Here is an 18,093-nt window from a genome sequence, read left to right as displayed (position 1 = left end):
AAGTGCATAAACACAGGTATGTGGAGTTCTGTTTATAAACTTTAAGACAGGAAACAATGTGGATTTTTGTGAATAATTAAACTAAATATTCACCGATTTATTTGCCATTTTATGAGATGCTAATTTGGGGAGCTGTGGAGCCAAATAGTCACTGAGGAGCTTTGGAGTTAGATGTCATATTGCATTATTGGGGAGCTTTAGAGGAGTTCTGGAATTTATAGATTAAATATTGGGGAGCTTCATGGTAACTTATTAGAGGAGCTGTGCAGTCAGATAATTATTTTAGCAACTGTGGAGCTATTTAAGGAATTACGTTAGAATTTCTCGAGGAGCATTCTCGAGGAGCCACGAGAGTTCGAGGAGCTGAACTCGAGGAGCCATTAGGATTGTGTTAGATTTGTAGATAATTAATTGTAATTAGTAAAGGATAATTATTTACGGACTGTGGAGCTATTTAAGGAATTACGTTAGATTTTCTCGAGGAGCATTCTCGAGGAGCCACGAGAGTTCGAGGAGCTGAACTCGAGGAGCCATTAGGATTGTGTTAGATTTGTAGATAATTAATTGTAAGTAGTAGAGGAGGATATTGGAGCCACAGGGCCTTGACAATATCACTTGGTGTGTTTTATATTACAAAGCTCAAGTTTATCTTATCAGACAAGGAGTGGACAGTTCCCTTATAATTTTCATCGCTCGTGGATTCGTTTGGATTGGATCTTGTTGAAGCTGCAAAGCGCAGGACCCTTGCAGTGTTTATAGTTAGAGTGCATTTTGTTGAAGCTGCAAAGCGCAAGATCACTCGGAGCAGTGGATATTGTATGGTTGGAGCCTGGTATCACTGTAGTTTATTATAGGTTTAAATAAGTGCATTTTGTTGAAGCTGCAAAGCGCAGAATCACTTGGAGCAGTTGGATATTGTATGGTTGGAGCCTGGTATCACTGTAGTTTATTATAGGTTTAAATAAGTGGATTTTGTTGAAGCTGCAAAGCGCAGAATCACTTGGAGCAGTTGGATATTGTATGGTTGGAGCCTGGTATCACTGTAGTTTATTATAGGTTTAAATAAGTGGATTTTGTTGAAGCTGCAAAGCGCAGAATCACTTGGAGCAGTTGGATATTGTATGGTTGGAGCCTGGTATCACTGTCGTTTATTATAGGTTTAAATAAGTGGATTTTGTTGTAGCTGTAGAGCGCAGGATCACTTCGATTATAGTAGTGGATATTGTAGGTTGGAGCCTAGTATCGTTTAAGTTTTAACGTGTTTAAGTAGTGGATTTGCAGGTGGAAGACCAGTAAATTTAGAGGATTCATTTGGGAAATATAAGAGAACTGATAAACCCTGGCTTGTAGATATTGAGTGATGTAAATAATAATTTGGTGAAGTGGAGTCAAATAAAACAGTTATTGCTATTTTGCAGAATTTAAATCATCTTGTGTGCCGATTTAATGATTTGGTTTTATCCTCTTACTTGGTCATATATTTTGACGACGAACCCTAGTCTACCAACTCGATAATCTAAACCGGTGAGGCGGAACTCCGGTGGTTTAGGCCTTTAAATTTCCCGCCTGGTGGCAGCGCTATTGAAGACGACCCGTGAGAGGACTTTAGGTCAGACGAGGTCTACATTTCCGCCACAGTGTAAAAGATGCAAGCCAAAAAAAGCAACTTCAAAAACTCTCAACCTCACTTTGGAATATGTTCAATTACATTAAAACTCTGGGCAGTGCACTGCAGTGTGGAAATAAAAATAACGTACAATTGTCTACTAGAAAGTTGCAATTCATCTCCTTATTGAACCCTTGCAGACGTGGAATATATTCAGTAAAATGCCTACCATTGTTAGGAGTCAATACCTTTGTGTATACTTTGACTCCCAAAAAGCTGGAAAGGATAGGCACGTGTAAAAGCGCTGCGCTTCGGACGAGGGGTTAAAAGATCAGTCTCATATTTTTGGCATAAAGTCATTGGCCACATATCCAGTTGTTAGGATGATTACTGCGGTACGTTTTAAAGATATCTTAAATTCAGAATTATATCAGATACAATTATTTTCATAATCACAAAGGCTGCTCTCTTTTTTATATAGTTTTTTTTGGGAAAAGAAAGTTTGGGTTGATTACAGGAACACGTTGCCTTGGATCGGTCGAGTTGGTCTTTGAAAAGTGTGTGTAACTGTTTGTTATAAAATGCATATGGATAGAAAGATGTTATAAAAGTAGAACACAATGATCCACACAACACCTCCAGATTGCACGGTTTTCCTTTTACCTCGTCGACTAACACGGTCAGCCATTTATGGGACAAACGGCTTTTTTTGGACCAACTCGTCCGATCCAAGGCAACGTGTTCCTTCAAGTTTGAGGCTTGAACCTGTGACCTACGGATTAATTCTCAAGAGGCAAGCCTTGCCTTCTATTTAGGGCAAACAAATGTCAAGAGCATTTAATTTATTAAAAAAAGTTAAGGAGTTTGCAGTACATTCCTCTAGGTATCTAGCTCTAGTTCAATTTTTTAAAAGTAGTTAAAAATCGCGCCTATGCCTTGTAATTTTGTTATTTTGTCACCTTGGTTTCATTTTATGCCAAAAAGGAATTAAAAATGCAAAGTTGATATCTTTTTTAATTTTATAATTAAGGCTTTTAATTTGGTTCAAAAGTTTGCCCTTAATTGAAAGGGTGCAAGGCTTACTTCTTGTGACTTTTTCAAATTAAATGCTCTCACTTTGGTTCAAAACTTCTAACACAACATTGAATCATAAATTTAGATAATAATTTCAGTATTTTGTCTTAAGTTCAATGTCCCCCTACTTTGAAAAAAAGGCAAGGCTTCCCCTTGTTTTTACTTTTACATTTAAGGCACTGGGCCAAAAGGCGAACAAACACCATTTGGCTAGGTGTGTTTTCCCCCACAGATGCCACTCGCCCAGAGAGTTTGCCATATGTAAGCCCCACCCTGACGGGGTATAAGAATAAGATAGCCTGCTTTAACAAAATTTAAAGATGCAGTCTTCAAGCGTTTGTCAACCGTATGACGGTTGCCGAACTGGTGGTGCATGCAATTATGTCCTCTATATAATACTATCAGGAGGACATTATTGCATATGCAATAATGTCTGCTGCATATGCAACAATGTCTGCTGGCCGTTTTGCATATGCAATTGTGTCTGCCTGGCCCCCTTTCCATATGCAGTTGTGTCCGCCCTGTGCAAAACTGTCCTTGCAGTAAATTAAACGCCCTTGGTTGACGGAACACGTTTGCATTTTTTACATGCTAGGTGCATGTCATGAATGACATTTTGGAAATATTCGGCCATTGGGTATTCGCTGCAATCATAAAATGTAAATATTCATGCTGCACTATATAGTTTCAGTACATGCACGCTCGCTTACGCACGCACATACATGTACAGTCATGGACATGTCCACCGGATAGTTCTTGCATAGCCCCGGACACGATTGCATATGCAAAAGTGTCCGGAGCGGACAGTATTGAATGGCGGACACAATTGCATCTAACACCAGCCTTAAATGGACCTCGCACCTAAGTGTAACACAAATTCAACAGAGAGTACTTGATTTCTTGATATTTTAAGCCAAGAGCCAAGGTCAGCTTTGGATAAAAAACATGTGCTCATTTCAATCATGTAGTTTTGAAAACATATTAAAGAAATATCTTTTTAGACTAAATGGATCACAAATACAGTCAAAGCTCAATACAATTTTACCTGTTACGTTATGTTGTTTTAATAAAATAACTTTTCATATTTGATGAAATGGATGTTTTTTTTTCACTTTTGTTGTTTGGCTTTTGGTTTGTTTTCATTGGTTAATGAAGATTTTTAAAGAGTGGATAATTGGAGAACACAAATAGTGTAAGAGATGTTAACAAAACAAATGATCGAATGGGGGGTGGTGCTGTATGGTTATTGTGGTAAATAGGAATTGACTATCAAAATGGGGGGAAAGTTCAAAATGATGATATCAAGGAGGAGATAATGACAAACATTTTGGAGGGGTCTATAATAAGCGAGGTAATGCTAAGTAGAGGGAGGGTACTACATTCTGTCAACGCTGGGAGGGGGTGGGGTTATGAGTGGAAAAAACTGAGGGCGGGAGCTGGAAGCCATACGGGGGGGGGGAGATAAACCTAGCCTATTATGTTAAATAACTTTGTCTCTTGTCTGCTCTTGCCAAACGCCAGTTAAAATAGCCAAGAATTGCCAGCGAATCTTGAATTAGAAAATTCAAACCAAAAACAATTCGCTTATCCCCCAGCAGCAACTAAAACATAACTTTTTACTCCTATCTTGTTTTTTATTATTATGCAAACTTACCCCTGTGGTTAAAAATAACAAAATGCATTTGAGGACACACATGAAAAGACAATTCAAACATAAAATAGCAGGGGCAAAAACTATTTTCCAGCATTATCATGGTTAAACAAAATCATATAATGTCTTTGATTTTTTGCATCTTTGTGAGTGACAACTTTTGTAATGTTCCAGGGATTATTTAAAACAAATTTAAAGCGATTTTGATTTAGTTGTGGGAAGGGATTCCTCTCTTAGATAGTGATGTGGTGTGGTTCTTTTTAACCAGAATTTATCAAAATCATACAGCAGGTGCATCAATTAGTACAACTCATTAACTTTGCGCGGGAGAATCTACAATCCGCCAACAGATGGCGCGATTCCTATAGTCAGATACCCTAAACCAAATTCAACGCTGAATGAGCGGATAAAGTCCAGCTTGATAAATCACGTGCGTCCCATTCAGAAACGCATGCTGGATCAGAGTTTCTCAAAAACATGGAAGGAGAGGAGGTACTTGCTTCTTCGAGAGAATTTTGCCCGCAATTTGGCTCCATTTTACCGTTTCCTGTAAAAGGAACGGTAGTAATGAAATGCAAGACATGTCCTCACAAAGTAAATGCAAAAAGTAAGTTTGGAATATATGTATTTCTTGTGGAAACCGGAGCATGTAAAGTTGTGTGTGATGGCCCCTGAACTTGTGCGTTATTATAAATGGGTAGGCGGGGTCGGGCAGTGGCCAAAGAGGCGGTGGGGGAGGAGGCTGATCGCAACATACTTTGAATATTATATTAAATACATAATAATGCAAATTCAGCTCAATGACTTTGACTCTGATAATGTAAATGACATGTGACTGATAATTTGTAGTTTACAAAAAACAATTTTTTTTTTAGTATAAAAAAAATATTTATAATAATTTATAAATAACACTTCACTAAGTTTTCAACATTGATTTTGTAATTTACATTATAAATCGGCCTACTACTACTAGGCCTGTCTGTAGGATTAATGATTGCCTTTTGTATCATCCTTTGTAATGGTTGCATCCTGGTGGCTCATCGGCTGTTGTTTGGTCATGTTTAGCCCTACTCCTAGAACTATTTCGGTTTCGTCCGGCTATCGTCTCCCGTAACCTCATAGGTTTATATCTCTCACGCGTTAAACGACCCATGGTTCAATGAATTTTGGCATCAGGAATCTCTCTTTTTTTTTTTTTTAATCTCGCCAAAATTAGGCTCTATGTGTCCTTTGATGTATCAATGTGTATTCTTTCGACCAGAGAATCCACTCCACAATCTCAAAAATTGTTAAAAATGATAAATTCTTACCGTAATTTCAGATTCCCTATCTACTGTACGTGTTACTCCTCTGCCAACAATAATTGAAAATTACCCGACCTCGTTTTGCGAAAATGCGTCACGAGAGGGCGGGTACGATCCGTGATTTGTGTACAAAACATACACGGAACCACGAAGCTCGCACAGGGTACCAGTATGTAAACGGCTGTGTGCAAAAAGTGTACATACTGGTACCCTGTGCGAGCTTCGTGGTTCCGTGTATGTTTTGTACACAAATCACGGATCGTACCCGCCCTCTCGTGACGCATTTTCGCAAAACGAGGTCGGGTATTTTCAATTATTGTTGGCAGAGGAGTAACACGTACAGTAGATAGGGAATCTGAAATTACGGTAAGAATTTATCATTTTTAACAATTTTTGAGATTGTGGAGTGGATTCTCTGGTCGAAAGAATACACATTGATACATCAAAGGACACATAGAGCCTAATTTTGGCGAGATTAAAAAAAAAAAAAAGAGAGATTCCTGATGCCAAAATTCATTGAACCATGGGTCGTTTAACGCGTGAGAGATATAAACCTATGAGGTTACGGGAGACGATAGCCGGACGAAACCGAAATAGTTCTAGGAGTAGTTTAGCCCCACTTGTGTGGCCAAGGACAGCTGAATCCTTAGCCACACGTCCACCCCATTTTCTCATGCAGCTAAGGACTTTATAAGGTATACAAAAATTCTGGCCCGCTATCTACCAGCCACCCGGCATTATAAACTGGCTGAATGTGTTCACATAACTCTTAGCTTGCTTTGTGTGTATTGAAAAGTGAAACAAATAAAAATTTAAAAAGAAATTTTTTACGATAGTTTTGCTACCTTTCGCCGACTCTAATTTCATCGTTTTGTGCATGGCGCAGCCATCTTGGAATATGCGAATCAACATGACGTCATTGGGCTGCCGAGCTGAGGGCCTGTGAGGGCGTGAATACAAATCAACGGCTGTTTTTTGTGAATTAAGTTTGTGTATTTTTTATGCGCACGTGCTACGTAGTTCACACATTCAGCCGGTTTATAATGCCGAGTGGCTCGTAGATAGCGCGCCAGAATTTTTTATTCCTTAGCTGCATGAGGAAATGGGGTGGACAAGTGTCTAAGGATTCAGCCATCCTTGGCCACACAAGTGGGGCTAGGTCATGTTATAATTTGTAAAAAAAAGTCTATGTTTTTTTTAGTGCTCGGCGAATAGTGAAATTTTGTTATTCGGATACCGCTGGCCAACTATCCGAAATTAACCGGATATTCGAATAGCTTTTTCGCCGCAAGAGGGCGCTATTTAAAAAAAAAAAAAACTTTTTTTTTTTTTTTTTTTTTGCCGCTAGAGGGCGCTGTTCGTTTGTGAATGAGATCTTATGGGCGGATTGATATTAGTTTTAGACAGTGTCACTCGGTTCATTCATAAAAATGACCGGATCTAATTTAAAGATGGCGATTTGCTTTTTGTTTTGATCGTGATTGACTCTACGTGAAGGAAAACTTTTGTAATCTTTGAACAAATTACGTGTAAAATGTCATTGTTTTAACTCTTCACGGAGGTGAGCATAGTTAAATACTTAATTTATGCTGTTTTATGCTGTCTTCTAATAGAAGTCTCATAAGAATTCAGACAAAACATTCATATCAGTTGTCGCCCGACGTCCGCGGATATTCGGATATTAAAGAATATCCGGTTACTCGGTTGTAATTAACGAATTATCCGGTTTGTAAATAGGTATTCGCGCCCTATGCGGATATTCGGTTAAGAAAAAAAAGGCATCCGCGGTTACGGATAGGAAAACCTATTCGCCATTAACCGGATATTCGAATAATTCGCCCAGGCCTATTTTTTTTATATAAATAAAATCATCTTTTTTAGTTGTGGTCAGCTGGTTGTGGTACAAAAACTAAAAGAAATACCCTTGGTACAGTCACTTTTTCATTTCATATGAAATATTATAGTATCTAATTTATCTCAATGAGATATCCCTTTGTTTGTAAAAATGAGTGAAAAAGTGATGGCGCCATACGGAAAGTTATCCCCATTGACTGTCTGACTTGTCTTTTTTGGAAATGAATGTTTCAGACTTTCAAATCTTATGGTGAGGCAGGGTCTGTGCCGTGCAACCTGCTGGTGCCGAGCACTCATGATTTCAAAATTGACCAACACAAGTCCAAATTACATTTTTTCATTCACAGATTTTCAACAAAATGTAACACTTGTGTAAAGTTGTGTTTATTAAAATTATCAGTGATTTTTTTGTTCTTTGTATCACTCAGTGGTGATCGCATATATCACATCATTAGCACAGACGGCATATTTTTGAATGAATGAAAAGTCACTTTTTGTCTTCCTTCTCATTACAGGTGGTCTATCATTCATACCCAAGTCTCAACTCTAGCAAGAATGTTGAAGGTCGTCACCAGGTTGTCAGCCAGAAAGACCTAGGACCACTGGTGAGTGAAACACTGGAGTTTTAGGCCAAGTAAAAAGAGAAAGATGTTTTTAACGTCCCCGCCAGCTTCCTTTTTACAAGCCGCTTCCTTTTTTATTTCATTTTTTTATGCCATTTTTAAATAAAATTTACGCACATTTTTCTTAGAGGGTATTTTTAAATGTTCTCAGCTAAAACAATCTGAATGTCTTGACCAAAATGTTTCATTTATTTATTGTGTGTTTGAGCAGTAGAAAAAACAATGGATATTTGACATTTTAAAAAGAATGTGGCCATCTTGAAATACAAAACAAAAAGCCCCTCCTTTCTTTTTTTGAGAAACCCAGCCTTTGAACATGTAGCGTTTCTTTTTTTACTTGGCCTTGTCTTAGGAAATGTCCAAATTGTTTTCGTTTATATCTTGATGTTTACATACAGAAATGTTTGTATTTTATTGTTGTTTATTTGTCTATACTATAACCACCAAAACATTTTGTTTGTATTTTATTCTTTCAGAGGTTTCATTATTTATATTTAACTCTGAGTTAACAAAACAAGATGTACAATTCATATCTGTGAAAAGGGTTCACAATAGATGCACAATAGATGAAATTTATTAGGTGATTTATTTCATATGGTTTCTTTTGACTCATATAACCCCAAAATATTTGGGTTTACCGTTTTATTTTATTTCAGGAAAGAAACAAAAACAAATCAGTGTAAAGGGTTTGCCACCTGTAGGGGAACCTCTGGTCAATTATGAAATCGTTTGAAAGATAAATGCACAGTTTTGGTTTGAATAAAAGGTGGTTTATCATTTGGTAAATTTTGAAGAAAAGCAACCCCAAAATTTCTCTGTTTGTACTTGCTTATTTTTTCAGAGGTTTTATCCCTCTGAAAACATCAGTGATAAAGGTTCGCCAACCGTAAACCTCTGGCCAATATTTTAACTGTTTTTAATTGAAAAATGTACCAGCACTTTATTTTAACAGGCGATTTTGTTTTTTAATTTAATTTGTTTTGAAAATTACCCTCCCCCTCCCCAAATATTTGGTTAGAAATAGTTTTGTTTTATTTCAGAGGTTTTCTTCTAAGAAGAGCAAAATTCAGTGATATGGGTTCGCCACCCGTAGGGAAACCTCTGGCCAATTTTGTAACTGTTAAATTGAAAAAAAATTGTACCACTTTCCATTTTAAAATGAGTTTTTTTTATAATTTGGTAAACTTTGAAAGTTACCTTCCCCCCAAATATTTGGTTAGAATTTTTTTCATTTCAGAGGTTTTATATTTAACTCTTAAGAAGAGCAAACTCCAGTGATATGGGTTCGCCACCCGTAGGGAAACCCCTGGCAAATTTTTTAACTGTGTTGGATGGAAAATTGCGCCACCTCAAATTAAAAGTTTACATTTGGTAAATTTTGAAAAATAACGTACGTCCCCAAAATATTTTGATGTACAAATAGGTTTGTTTTATTTTCAGAGGTTTTATATTTTACCTGTGAAAACAGGTGCAAAAATCAGTGACAAAGGGTTCGCCACCCGCAAGGAAACCCCTGGCCAATTTTTTTTTAAATGTCGGGGGAAAAACCCAAACCTATATTAATGCATAGGAATCTTTACCTCGGATGGATTCATCGCTACTGTGACAGGGAATTGCATCTGGAAAATTGCGCCGCTTCAAATTAAAAGTTAACATTTGGTAAATTTTGAAAAAAAACGTACGTCCCCAAAATATTTTGATGTACAAATAGGTTTGTTTTATTTTCAGAGGTTTTATATTTTACCTGTGAAAACAGGAGCGAAAATCAGTGACAAAGGGTTCGCCACCCGTAAGGAAACCCCTGGCCAATTTTTCTTTTAATTTTAGGAAAAAAACGAACGTAATTTGTTAATTTGGTTTTGCTTTCTGTTTTCTAAGCAAGTAGAACCAGTAGAGCTTTTTTGCTGAAACTTTCACAGTTTTATTTCATCTTTCTATATTTTGTCCATTAATCATTGACAAAAAAAACTTCCCTTTTAGGCGTATTATCACAATGTTTTTTTGTTTTTAGTGCTTGGTTATTTTTCACCACTTAATGTCATTTTTGTATCTGGTCTGGTTTCAGATCGACAGGGCATTTGCCAAGTGCGGTCACGATAGACTTCATTTCCACACAAGACAAACACGATCAGCTGAAGAAGGACAAACCGTCTTCTATTTCTGCCCATCATGCAAGTAAGTTAAGGACTACTTGAGCCTGGTTCATACTTCCTGCAAATGCACAGTAAATTTTGGCGACACAGCCCTGGTTTTTTAGGGAATGTTTTGAAGGGGTTGTGACACAGTTCAACTGTTGCGAGTTATTCATTGCGAGTTTGTGACAACAAAATTTGCTTCGCATTCGCAGGAAGTATGAACTGGGCTTTAGGCTTGTAGACCCTTTTCGGTTTGTCATACTGTTTCCATAGATTGCACAGGGGTTAGTAGGTACCTGTGAGGGCAGAGATGGTTCTTGTGATTTATTTAGCTTGGTCACTACATATTTGGCTGCACAGGCAGTTTGTTCCAAAGGGAGCTGAGTTGGTTTGATGAATAAAATAAATGGCCTACGTGATCAGGGGTAACACTGTTGAAGAGCCACGAGCTTCACTGAATTACAGATTTCAGTGCTACATGAGGATTAGTACAAGCAGAAATTCACTGTTTACATGACATGTGTGTACATGTAAAGCACAATATGGTTACAAGTGTAGCATTCAACAAAACAGAAACAAACAAACAAAACATGCAATTGGATCTTGAAGGATCTGCGGTGGACTTCACAAAGAGTTAAAACAATGGACACTGTTGGTAAATGTCAAAGACCAGTCTCCTCACTTTGTGTATCTCAACATATGCATAAAATAACAAACCTGTGAAAATTTGAGCTTGATTGGTCGTTGGAGTTCCGAGATAACTATGAAAGAAAAAAACACCCTTGTCACACGAAGTAGTGTGCTTTCAGATGCTTGATTTCCAGACCTCAAATTCTAAACTTGAGGTCTCGAAATCAAATTCGTGGAAACTTACTTCTTTCTCAAAATCTACGTCACTTCAGAGGGAGCCGATTTCTTACAATGTTTTATACTATCAACCTCTCCCAATTACTCATTACGAAGTGAGGTTTTTTGCTGATAATTATTTTAAGTAATTACCAATAGTGTCCACTGCCTTTAAGACTAGTCTTATCTTGAGTTAGGACAAGTTACTCGTCCAACTCAGGACTAGCCTTAAGTCTTTAATATCTCCTGGGACTAGTCCTAAGTCAGGACCAGTCCTAACTCTTTGTGAAATTGACCCCAGGATGGTTAGGGTCAAAGGTTCTTTTTTTTATGGTAAAAGTAATTTTTTATTTATTTATTATTTATTTACAGGCATCAAGAGATCGAGTTCTGAAGAGAATCAACATCTTCGGATTGGTCTACACTGAGAGGAACTCAAGGCTAGAGCTCACTGGAACAAAGATATGAAATCGACAACGATGACGACGGCAAAGACGACCACCTGATGCAAAAGAGATGTCTTACTGATGAGGAGACTGATGTTTAAACTGTGTTTATTAATTGAAAAATGCGCCACTTCATATTAGGTGATTTATCATTTGGTAAGTTTTGAACAAGCCCCCATATATTTGGTTTTATATTTTTAACAGCGAAAAGAAAAGAGCAAAAATTCAGTGACAATGGGTTCGTCACCCGTAAGGAAGCCCCTTGACAATTTTTTAAACTCTGTTTGATTGAAAATTGCGCCACTTGAAATTAAAAGTTAACATTTGGTAAGTTTTGAGAAATAACGTAAACCCCTCCAAATATTTTGATATACAAATAGTTTTGTTTTATTTTAGAGGTTTTATATTTACCTGTGAAAACAGAGGAGCAAAAATCAGTGACGTAGGGTCCGCCACCCGTAAAGAAACCACTGGCCAATTTATTTTAAGTGTTTGAGGAAAAAACCCAAACCTATATTGTTAATGTATCGGAATCTTTACCTCGGATGGATTCATCGCTACTGTGACGGGGTTTGCATCTTTCTGTTTTCTCAGCAAGTAGAACCAGTAGACCCTTTTTTTTGCGGAAACTTTCAGTTTTATTTCATCTTTCTATATTTTGTCTATTAATCATTGACAAAAAAAACAAAGTTATGGCCCTAACTTTAGGTGTATTATCACAAATTTGTTTTTATCAGAGCTTGGTTATTTTTCACCACTTCTTAATTTCACTTTTATATCTGCTCTGGTTTCAGATTGACGGGGCATGTGCCAAGTGCGGTCACGATGGACTTCATTTCCACACCAGACAAACACGATCAGCTGATGAAAGAAAAACTGTCTTCTATTTCTGCCCATCATGCAAGTAAGTTAAGGACTACTTAAGCCTGGTTCATACTTCCTGCAAATGCACGGTGAATTTTGGCGACACAGCCCTGTTTTCTTAGGGAATGTTTCGAAGGGGTTGTGACACAGTTCAACTGTTGCGAGTTATTCATTGCGAGTTCGTGACAACATAATTTTGCAGGAAGTATGAACCGGGCTTTAGGCTTGTAGACCCTTTTAGGTTGATCATACAGTTTCCATAGATTGGTTAGTAGGTACCTGTGAGGGCAGAGAAGGTTCTTGTGATTTATTTAGCTTGGCCACTACATATTTGGCTGCACAGGCAGTTTATTCCCAAGGGAGCCGAGTTGGTTTGATGAATAAAATAAATGGCCTAGTGATCAGGGGTAACATTGTTGAAGAGCCACGAGCGTCACTGAATTACGGATTTCAGTGCTACATGAGGATTAGTTCAAGCAGAAATTCACTGTTTACATGACATGTGTGTAAAGCACAATATGGTTACAAGTGTAGCATTCAGCAAAACAGAAACAAACAACATGCAATTGGATCTTGAAGGATCTGCAGTGGACTTCACAAAGAGTTAAGACTAGTGTTATCTTGAGTTAGGACAAGTTACTCGTCTAACTTAGGACTAGCCTTAAGTTTGTAATATCTCCTGGACTAGTCCTAAGTTAGGACCAGTCCTAACTCTTTGTGAAATTGACCCCAGGATGGTTAGGGTGAAAGATTCATTTTTTATGTAAAAGTAATTTTTTATTTATTTATTATTTATTTACAGGCATCAAGAGATTGAGTACTCCTGAAGAGAATCAACATCTTTGGATCGGTCTACACTGAGAGGAATTCAAGGCAAAAGCTCACTGGAACAAGGAGATGAAATCGACGATGGCGACAACAAAGACGACTACCTGATGCCAGAGAGATGTCTTACTGATGAGGAGGCCGATGTTTTAACTGTGTTTATTAATTGAATGCGCCACTTCATATTAGGTGATTTATCATTTGGTAAGTTTTGAATTAGTACCCAAATATTTGGTTTTATATTTTAAACTCTGAAAAGAGAACAGCAAAAATTCAGTGACAAAGGGTTCGCCACCCGTAAGGAAACCCCTGGATAATTTTTTTAACTGTGTTTGATTGAAAATTGCGCCACTTCAAATCAAAAGTTGACATTTGGTAAATTTTGAAAGATAACGTATGCCCCCAAAATATTTTGATGTACAAATAGGTTTGTTTTATTTCAGAAGTTTTATGTTTTACCTGTGAAAACAGAGGAGCAAAAATCAGTGACAAAGGGTTCGCCACCCGTAAGGAAACCCCTGGCCAATTTTTTTTTAAATGATAGGAAAAACCAACATAATTTGTTGATGTATCGAAATCTTTACCTCGGATGGATTCATCGCTACTGTGACAGGGATTGCTTCTTTCTGTTTTCTCAGCTAGTAGAACCAGTAGACCTATTTTGCTGAAACTTTCACTGTTTTATTTCATCTTTCTAACTCTTTGTGAAATCGACCCCAGGATGGTTAGGGTGAAAAGTTCATTTTTTATGTAAAAGTAATTTTTTATTTATTATTTATTTATAGGCATCAAGAGATTGAGTACTCCTGAAGAGAATCAACATCTTTGGATCGGTCTACACTGAGAGGAACTCAAGGCAAAAGCTCACTGGAACAAGGAGATGAAATCGACGATGGCGACAACAAAGACGACTACCTGATGCCAGAGAGATGTCTTACTGATGAGGAGGCCGATGTTTTGACTGTGTTTATTAATTGAATGCGCCACTTCATATTAAGTGATTTATCATTTGGTAAGTTTTGAATTAGTACCCAAATATTTGGTTTTATATTTTAAACTCTGAAAAGAGAACAGCAAAAATTCAGTGACAAAGGGTTCGCCACCCGTAAGGAAACCCCTGGATAATTTTTTTAACTGTGTTTGATTGAAAATTGCGCCACTTCAAATCAAAAGTTGACATTTGGTAAATTTTGAAAGATAACGTATGCCCCCAAAATATTTTGATGTACAAATAGGTTTGTTTTATTTCAGAAGTTTTATGTTTTACCTGTGAAAACAGAGGAGCAAAAATCAGTGACAAAGGGTTCGCCACCCGTAAGGAAACCCCTGGCCAATTTTTTTTTTAAATGATAGGAAAAACCAACAATTTGTTGATGTATCGAAATCTTTACCTCGGATGGATTCATCGCTACTGCGACAGGGATTGCTTCTTTCTGTTTTCTCAGCAAGTAGAACCAGTAGACCTATTTTGCTGAAACTTTCACTGTTTTATTTCATCTTTCTAACTCTTTGTGAAATCGACCCCAGGATGGTTAGGGTCAAAGGTTAATTTTTAATTAAAAAGTAAATTTTTATTTTATTATTTTATTATTTTATTTACAGGCATCAAGAGATTGAGTACTCCTGAAGAGTATCAACAACTTCGGATCGGTCTACACTGAGAGGAACTCGAGGCAAGAGCTCACTGGAACAAGGAGATGAAATCACCACCGACGCAACAACGATGACGACCACCTGATGCCAGAGAGATATCTTACTGATGAGGAGGCCGAGCATCCATCCCAGTATGGGTACTTAAATAAGATAAGGATCCTTTATCACTCACAGTGCCATCAGGATTGTCTCAAGAAACAAAACGAGGCTTGACATCCAAATTTAGTCTGGTTCCTTTTTTCAAACTTTGAGAGTTTCGAGCGGGTCTTTATCGGTACACAGGAACCAGACGAAATGGCCGAACTGTGGTAAAGGTGTTTTTAAACTGTCAGTGTTTGCTTACATTAGTTTGTGTTAAATAACACCCAAGCAGATCCTTGCCATTTGATTGGAGGAGTGTCTGTCATGTGTTGGCAAATAAAAGTACTATTGCATGCTAACGTCACTCAGCGTGCATTTTTTGTTCCATCCGAAAATTACTATTGCACGCTGAGGAGCAAATAACATCACTGCGTGCGCGTGTCTTTGGTAAGGCAGCAGTGTTACTGCAAGGCACATTACTAGCATTTGGCTTCTGCGTGTCCCAAAACAGCTGTACAGAACGCATATTGTCAAACAGGCCGACCCAAAAGAAATGGGTGTAATTTCACAATTAGAAATTGTAGGCCTACACTTTGTTTATGAAACTTGTATCTTCCAATCAAAATGACAAAGATCTACTTGGACAATATATAAAACAAATAATGAATGTTTTTCATTTGTGCAAGGGTGCAAATAAGTTCATTTGTTGAAAGATAAAATGTTCTATTCAACCTGACTTCGCTTCGTTGAATAGAACATTCCATCTTTCAACTCCTGAACATACTTGCACCATTGCATTCATAAACATTCATTATTTGTATAATAACTCATGCTGTATAGCTAGTTTCAAAAAATGAGTATCTAAAATTTAATTGTTTACCTTCATGAATTGTTATTGATTGATCCTCCCCTTACCCCTGGGGTGGGTTGATCGATTTAAAGAACGAACGAGGCATAATATTTGTGTATTTTAAAGGCAGTGGACACTATTGGTAATTACCCAAAATTAATTATTATCATAAACCTTTCTTGGTAATAATGAGTTATCGGGAGAGGTTGATAGTATAAAACATTTTGAGAAACTGCTGTCTCTGAAGTGACTTAGTTTTTGAGAAAGAAGTAATTTTCCACAAACTTGATTTCGAGACCTCAGATTTAGAATTTGAGGTCTCGAAATCAAGCATCTGAAAGCACACAACTTCGTGTGACCATTGTGCGGCAAGAGCATTTTTTTCTTTTATTAATATCTCACAATTTCGACAATCGATTGAGCTCAAATTTTCACAGGTTTGTTATTTTATGCATATGTTGAGATACATCAACTGTGAAGACTAGTCTTTGACAAGTACCAATGGTGTCCAGTGTCTTTGATACTTTTTATCAAAACATTCCCACGAAACGAGTTCACAAACTGCATACATTTTTTACATAGAACTTTTGACTTTACTTTCCAAAATACGGAATTTTAATCTTTTTTCAAAACTCTCTTGGCAAACGTTTTTTCCCCTCATACTCTTCAAACTTTGCTTGCTTTAAAAACTCTTCTTTTCTAGATTTTCCCAGAGATGGAATATCTTGAATCGGTTTAGGAAAACAAAACATTCTGTAAAATTTGCTTGTGACTCAAATTGTGGGAGTGCTTCTGGTTCTATATATTGATACTTTGATGATTGTGAAGCCAAGTACAACTTGCACTCACTCACGACAATTAATGCAACCAAAACACATCCTAAAATTGTGTTCCTCTTTGGACCAATCTTCATGACTTACAAGTACGCCATCAATTTAACCAAATTTACTCATTTTAGGCACGAAATGTTTGGATAAGTGTGATGCACACCTGTCCAAACTCAAAATGAAATTGATTAAAAGTACTATATCTTTTACGAAACAGTCACATTTGAAAAATGTTGTTTTTTCTTCTTTGCATTGCTGTGACAGTAATAATTAACAGTTCTAATTTTTTTTTTGCATCAGCTGATGAAAAAAAAAATCTTATTTCAGAGATAACTTTTATTTCAACTCAAGGATGGTAAATGTTGTACTTGGCTGTTTTTATAATTTGAAAAATTATGTCTTAAATAATTTGGTTACCATTTATTAAATGCTGTAGAAAGCACCACTGAACTGTAGAAGCAGCAGAGTTGTGCAAACGTGTGTGCTGGTTGGTGTGGTCAACTACTATCTGGAATGTGTGGCGACCTAATGATGCAAGAGTTAATGGTTGGGTAAGCATTTTATTAAGTGAAATCTTGTTAATGTGGCGCTGGTAGTCTGTCTTACTGGTGTCCTACCTTACATGATTGACAAACTATTTCAACTTTCTCGATCTCTGAAAAAAAAAAAACCCTAAGAAAGAAAGGATTTGGTTGCCTATTGAAGTCTTTGGGGGCCTGTATCGAAAGTGTCAAGGACTGAGGACCATAGCACTTTTTTTCACATTTTTTACCTGATCATTTTGTTATCCTAAGTTGGTACCCGTCTCTCTATACTGTTCCTGTGTAAACGGGTCTACTTTTTGATCAACCTTTTCTGCAACCGGACATCCTCTTCTGATCTGAGGGAGACTCTGGACCTGACGGATGACGGAGACTTCTACCCAGATGTTGGTGCGAGGGTCGGAGAAACGAGATTCTGAACATGGCTATTCACATTTCAATCAGGTACTCAGGCTTTTACATTGGTTTCACTTGTGTTAAGAAGTTTTGACTGTATCAAAATGAGATATCAAAGATGACATTGGGATTGTGTAGGAAGTAAAACAGGTTGCTTTGTTGTAGAAGAAACATCATTGCTTAGAAAGATGCTGTTGTGCATTATGTTATTGTGACAGGTATAGTTCTCAGCCAGAGTAGGTTTTACTTACACTCCTTGGTAAGTTAGAATAGTGTTAAGATTTCCGAGTTAGTTAAAACCCCTTGAACTGGTTGACGTTGGTTATTCAGTCTATGACGTTAACTATTGGTCTATTTCAGTGAATAATTAACTAGGTGGTTCATTGTAGGTTTTGAGTGGTCAGCTCTATGACAGATTCTACAGTGGGTATGTTAACTACAATCAGTTGAGGAAATGATTTACAAATGATGTTAACCAATAGACATTTTTCATGAACGTAGTAATTTAGCTGCAGT

The 18,093-nt window shown here is 37.2% G+C and overlaps 1 protein-coding gene across 2 annotated transcripts; it reads left to right on the top strand.

The window, feature by feature from the left end:
• The first annotated feature begins 4,801 nt into the window (after positions 1–4,801).
• On the top strand, positions 4,802–16,909 carry LOC139948108 (DNA-directed RNA polymerase I subunit RPA12-like). 2 transcript variants are annotated; one of them, XM_071946143.1, is made up of 8 exons: positions 4,802–4,938; positions 8,005–8,094; positions 10,178–10,287; positions 11,466–11,695; positions 12,334–12,443; positions 13,206–13,432; positions 14,014–14,240; positions 14,831–16,909. In XM_071946143.1, exons 1-4 carry the CDS (start codon positions 4,930–4,932, stop codon positions 11,485–11,487), a joined length of 231 nt encoding a protein of 76 aa, XP_071802244.1. In that variant the 5' UTR covers positions 4,802–4,929; the 3' UTR covers positions 11,488–11,695; positions 12,334–12,443; positions 13,206–13,432; positions 14,014–14,240; positions 14,831–16,909. The 2 variants fall into 2 exon arrangements, with proteins under 2 accessions (XP_071802244.1, XP_071802254.1); XM_071946153.1 differs by lacking the exon at positions 13,206–13,432.
• Positions 16,910–18,093: the final 1,184 nt, after the last annotated feature.

This window comes from Asterias amurensis, chromosome 1, assembly GCF_032118995.1.
Source record: "Asterias amurensis chromosome 1, ASM3211899v1".
Classification (NCBI taxonomy): domain Eukaryota; kingdom Metazoa; phylum Echinodermata; class Asteroidea; order Forcipulatida; family Asteriidae; genus Asterias; species Asterias amurensis.
This window is presented reverse-complemented; position numbering and strand designations above follow the sequence as displayed.

Coding starts and splice junctions, on each gene's coding strand:
- LOC139948108 (XM_071946153.1), top strand. Junction 8,095..10,177: donor AGAAAGACCTAGGACCACTG/GTGAGTGAAACA, acceptor GTCTGGTTTCAG/ATCGACAGGGCATTTGCCAA. Junction 10,288..11,465: donor TATTTCTGCCCATCATGCAA/GTAAGTTAAGGA, acceptor ATTTATTTACAG/GCATCAAGAGATCGAGTTCT.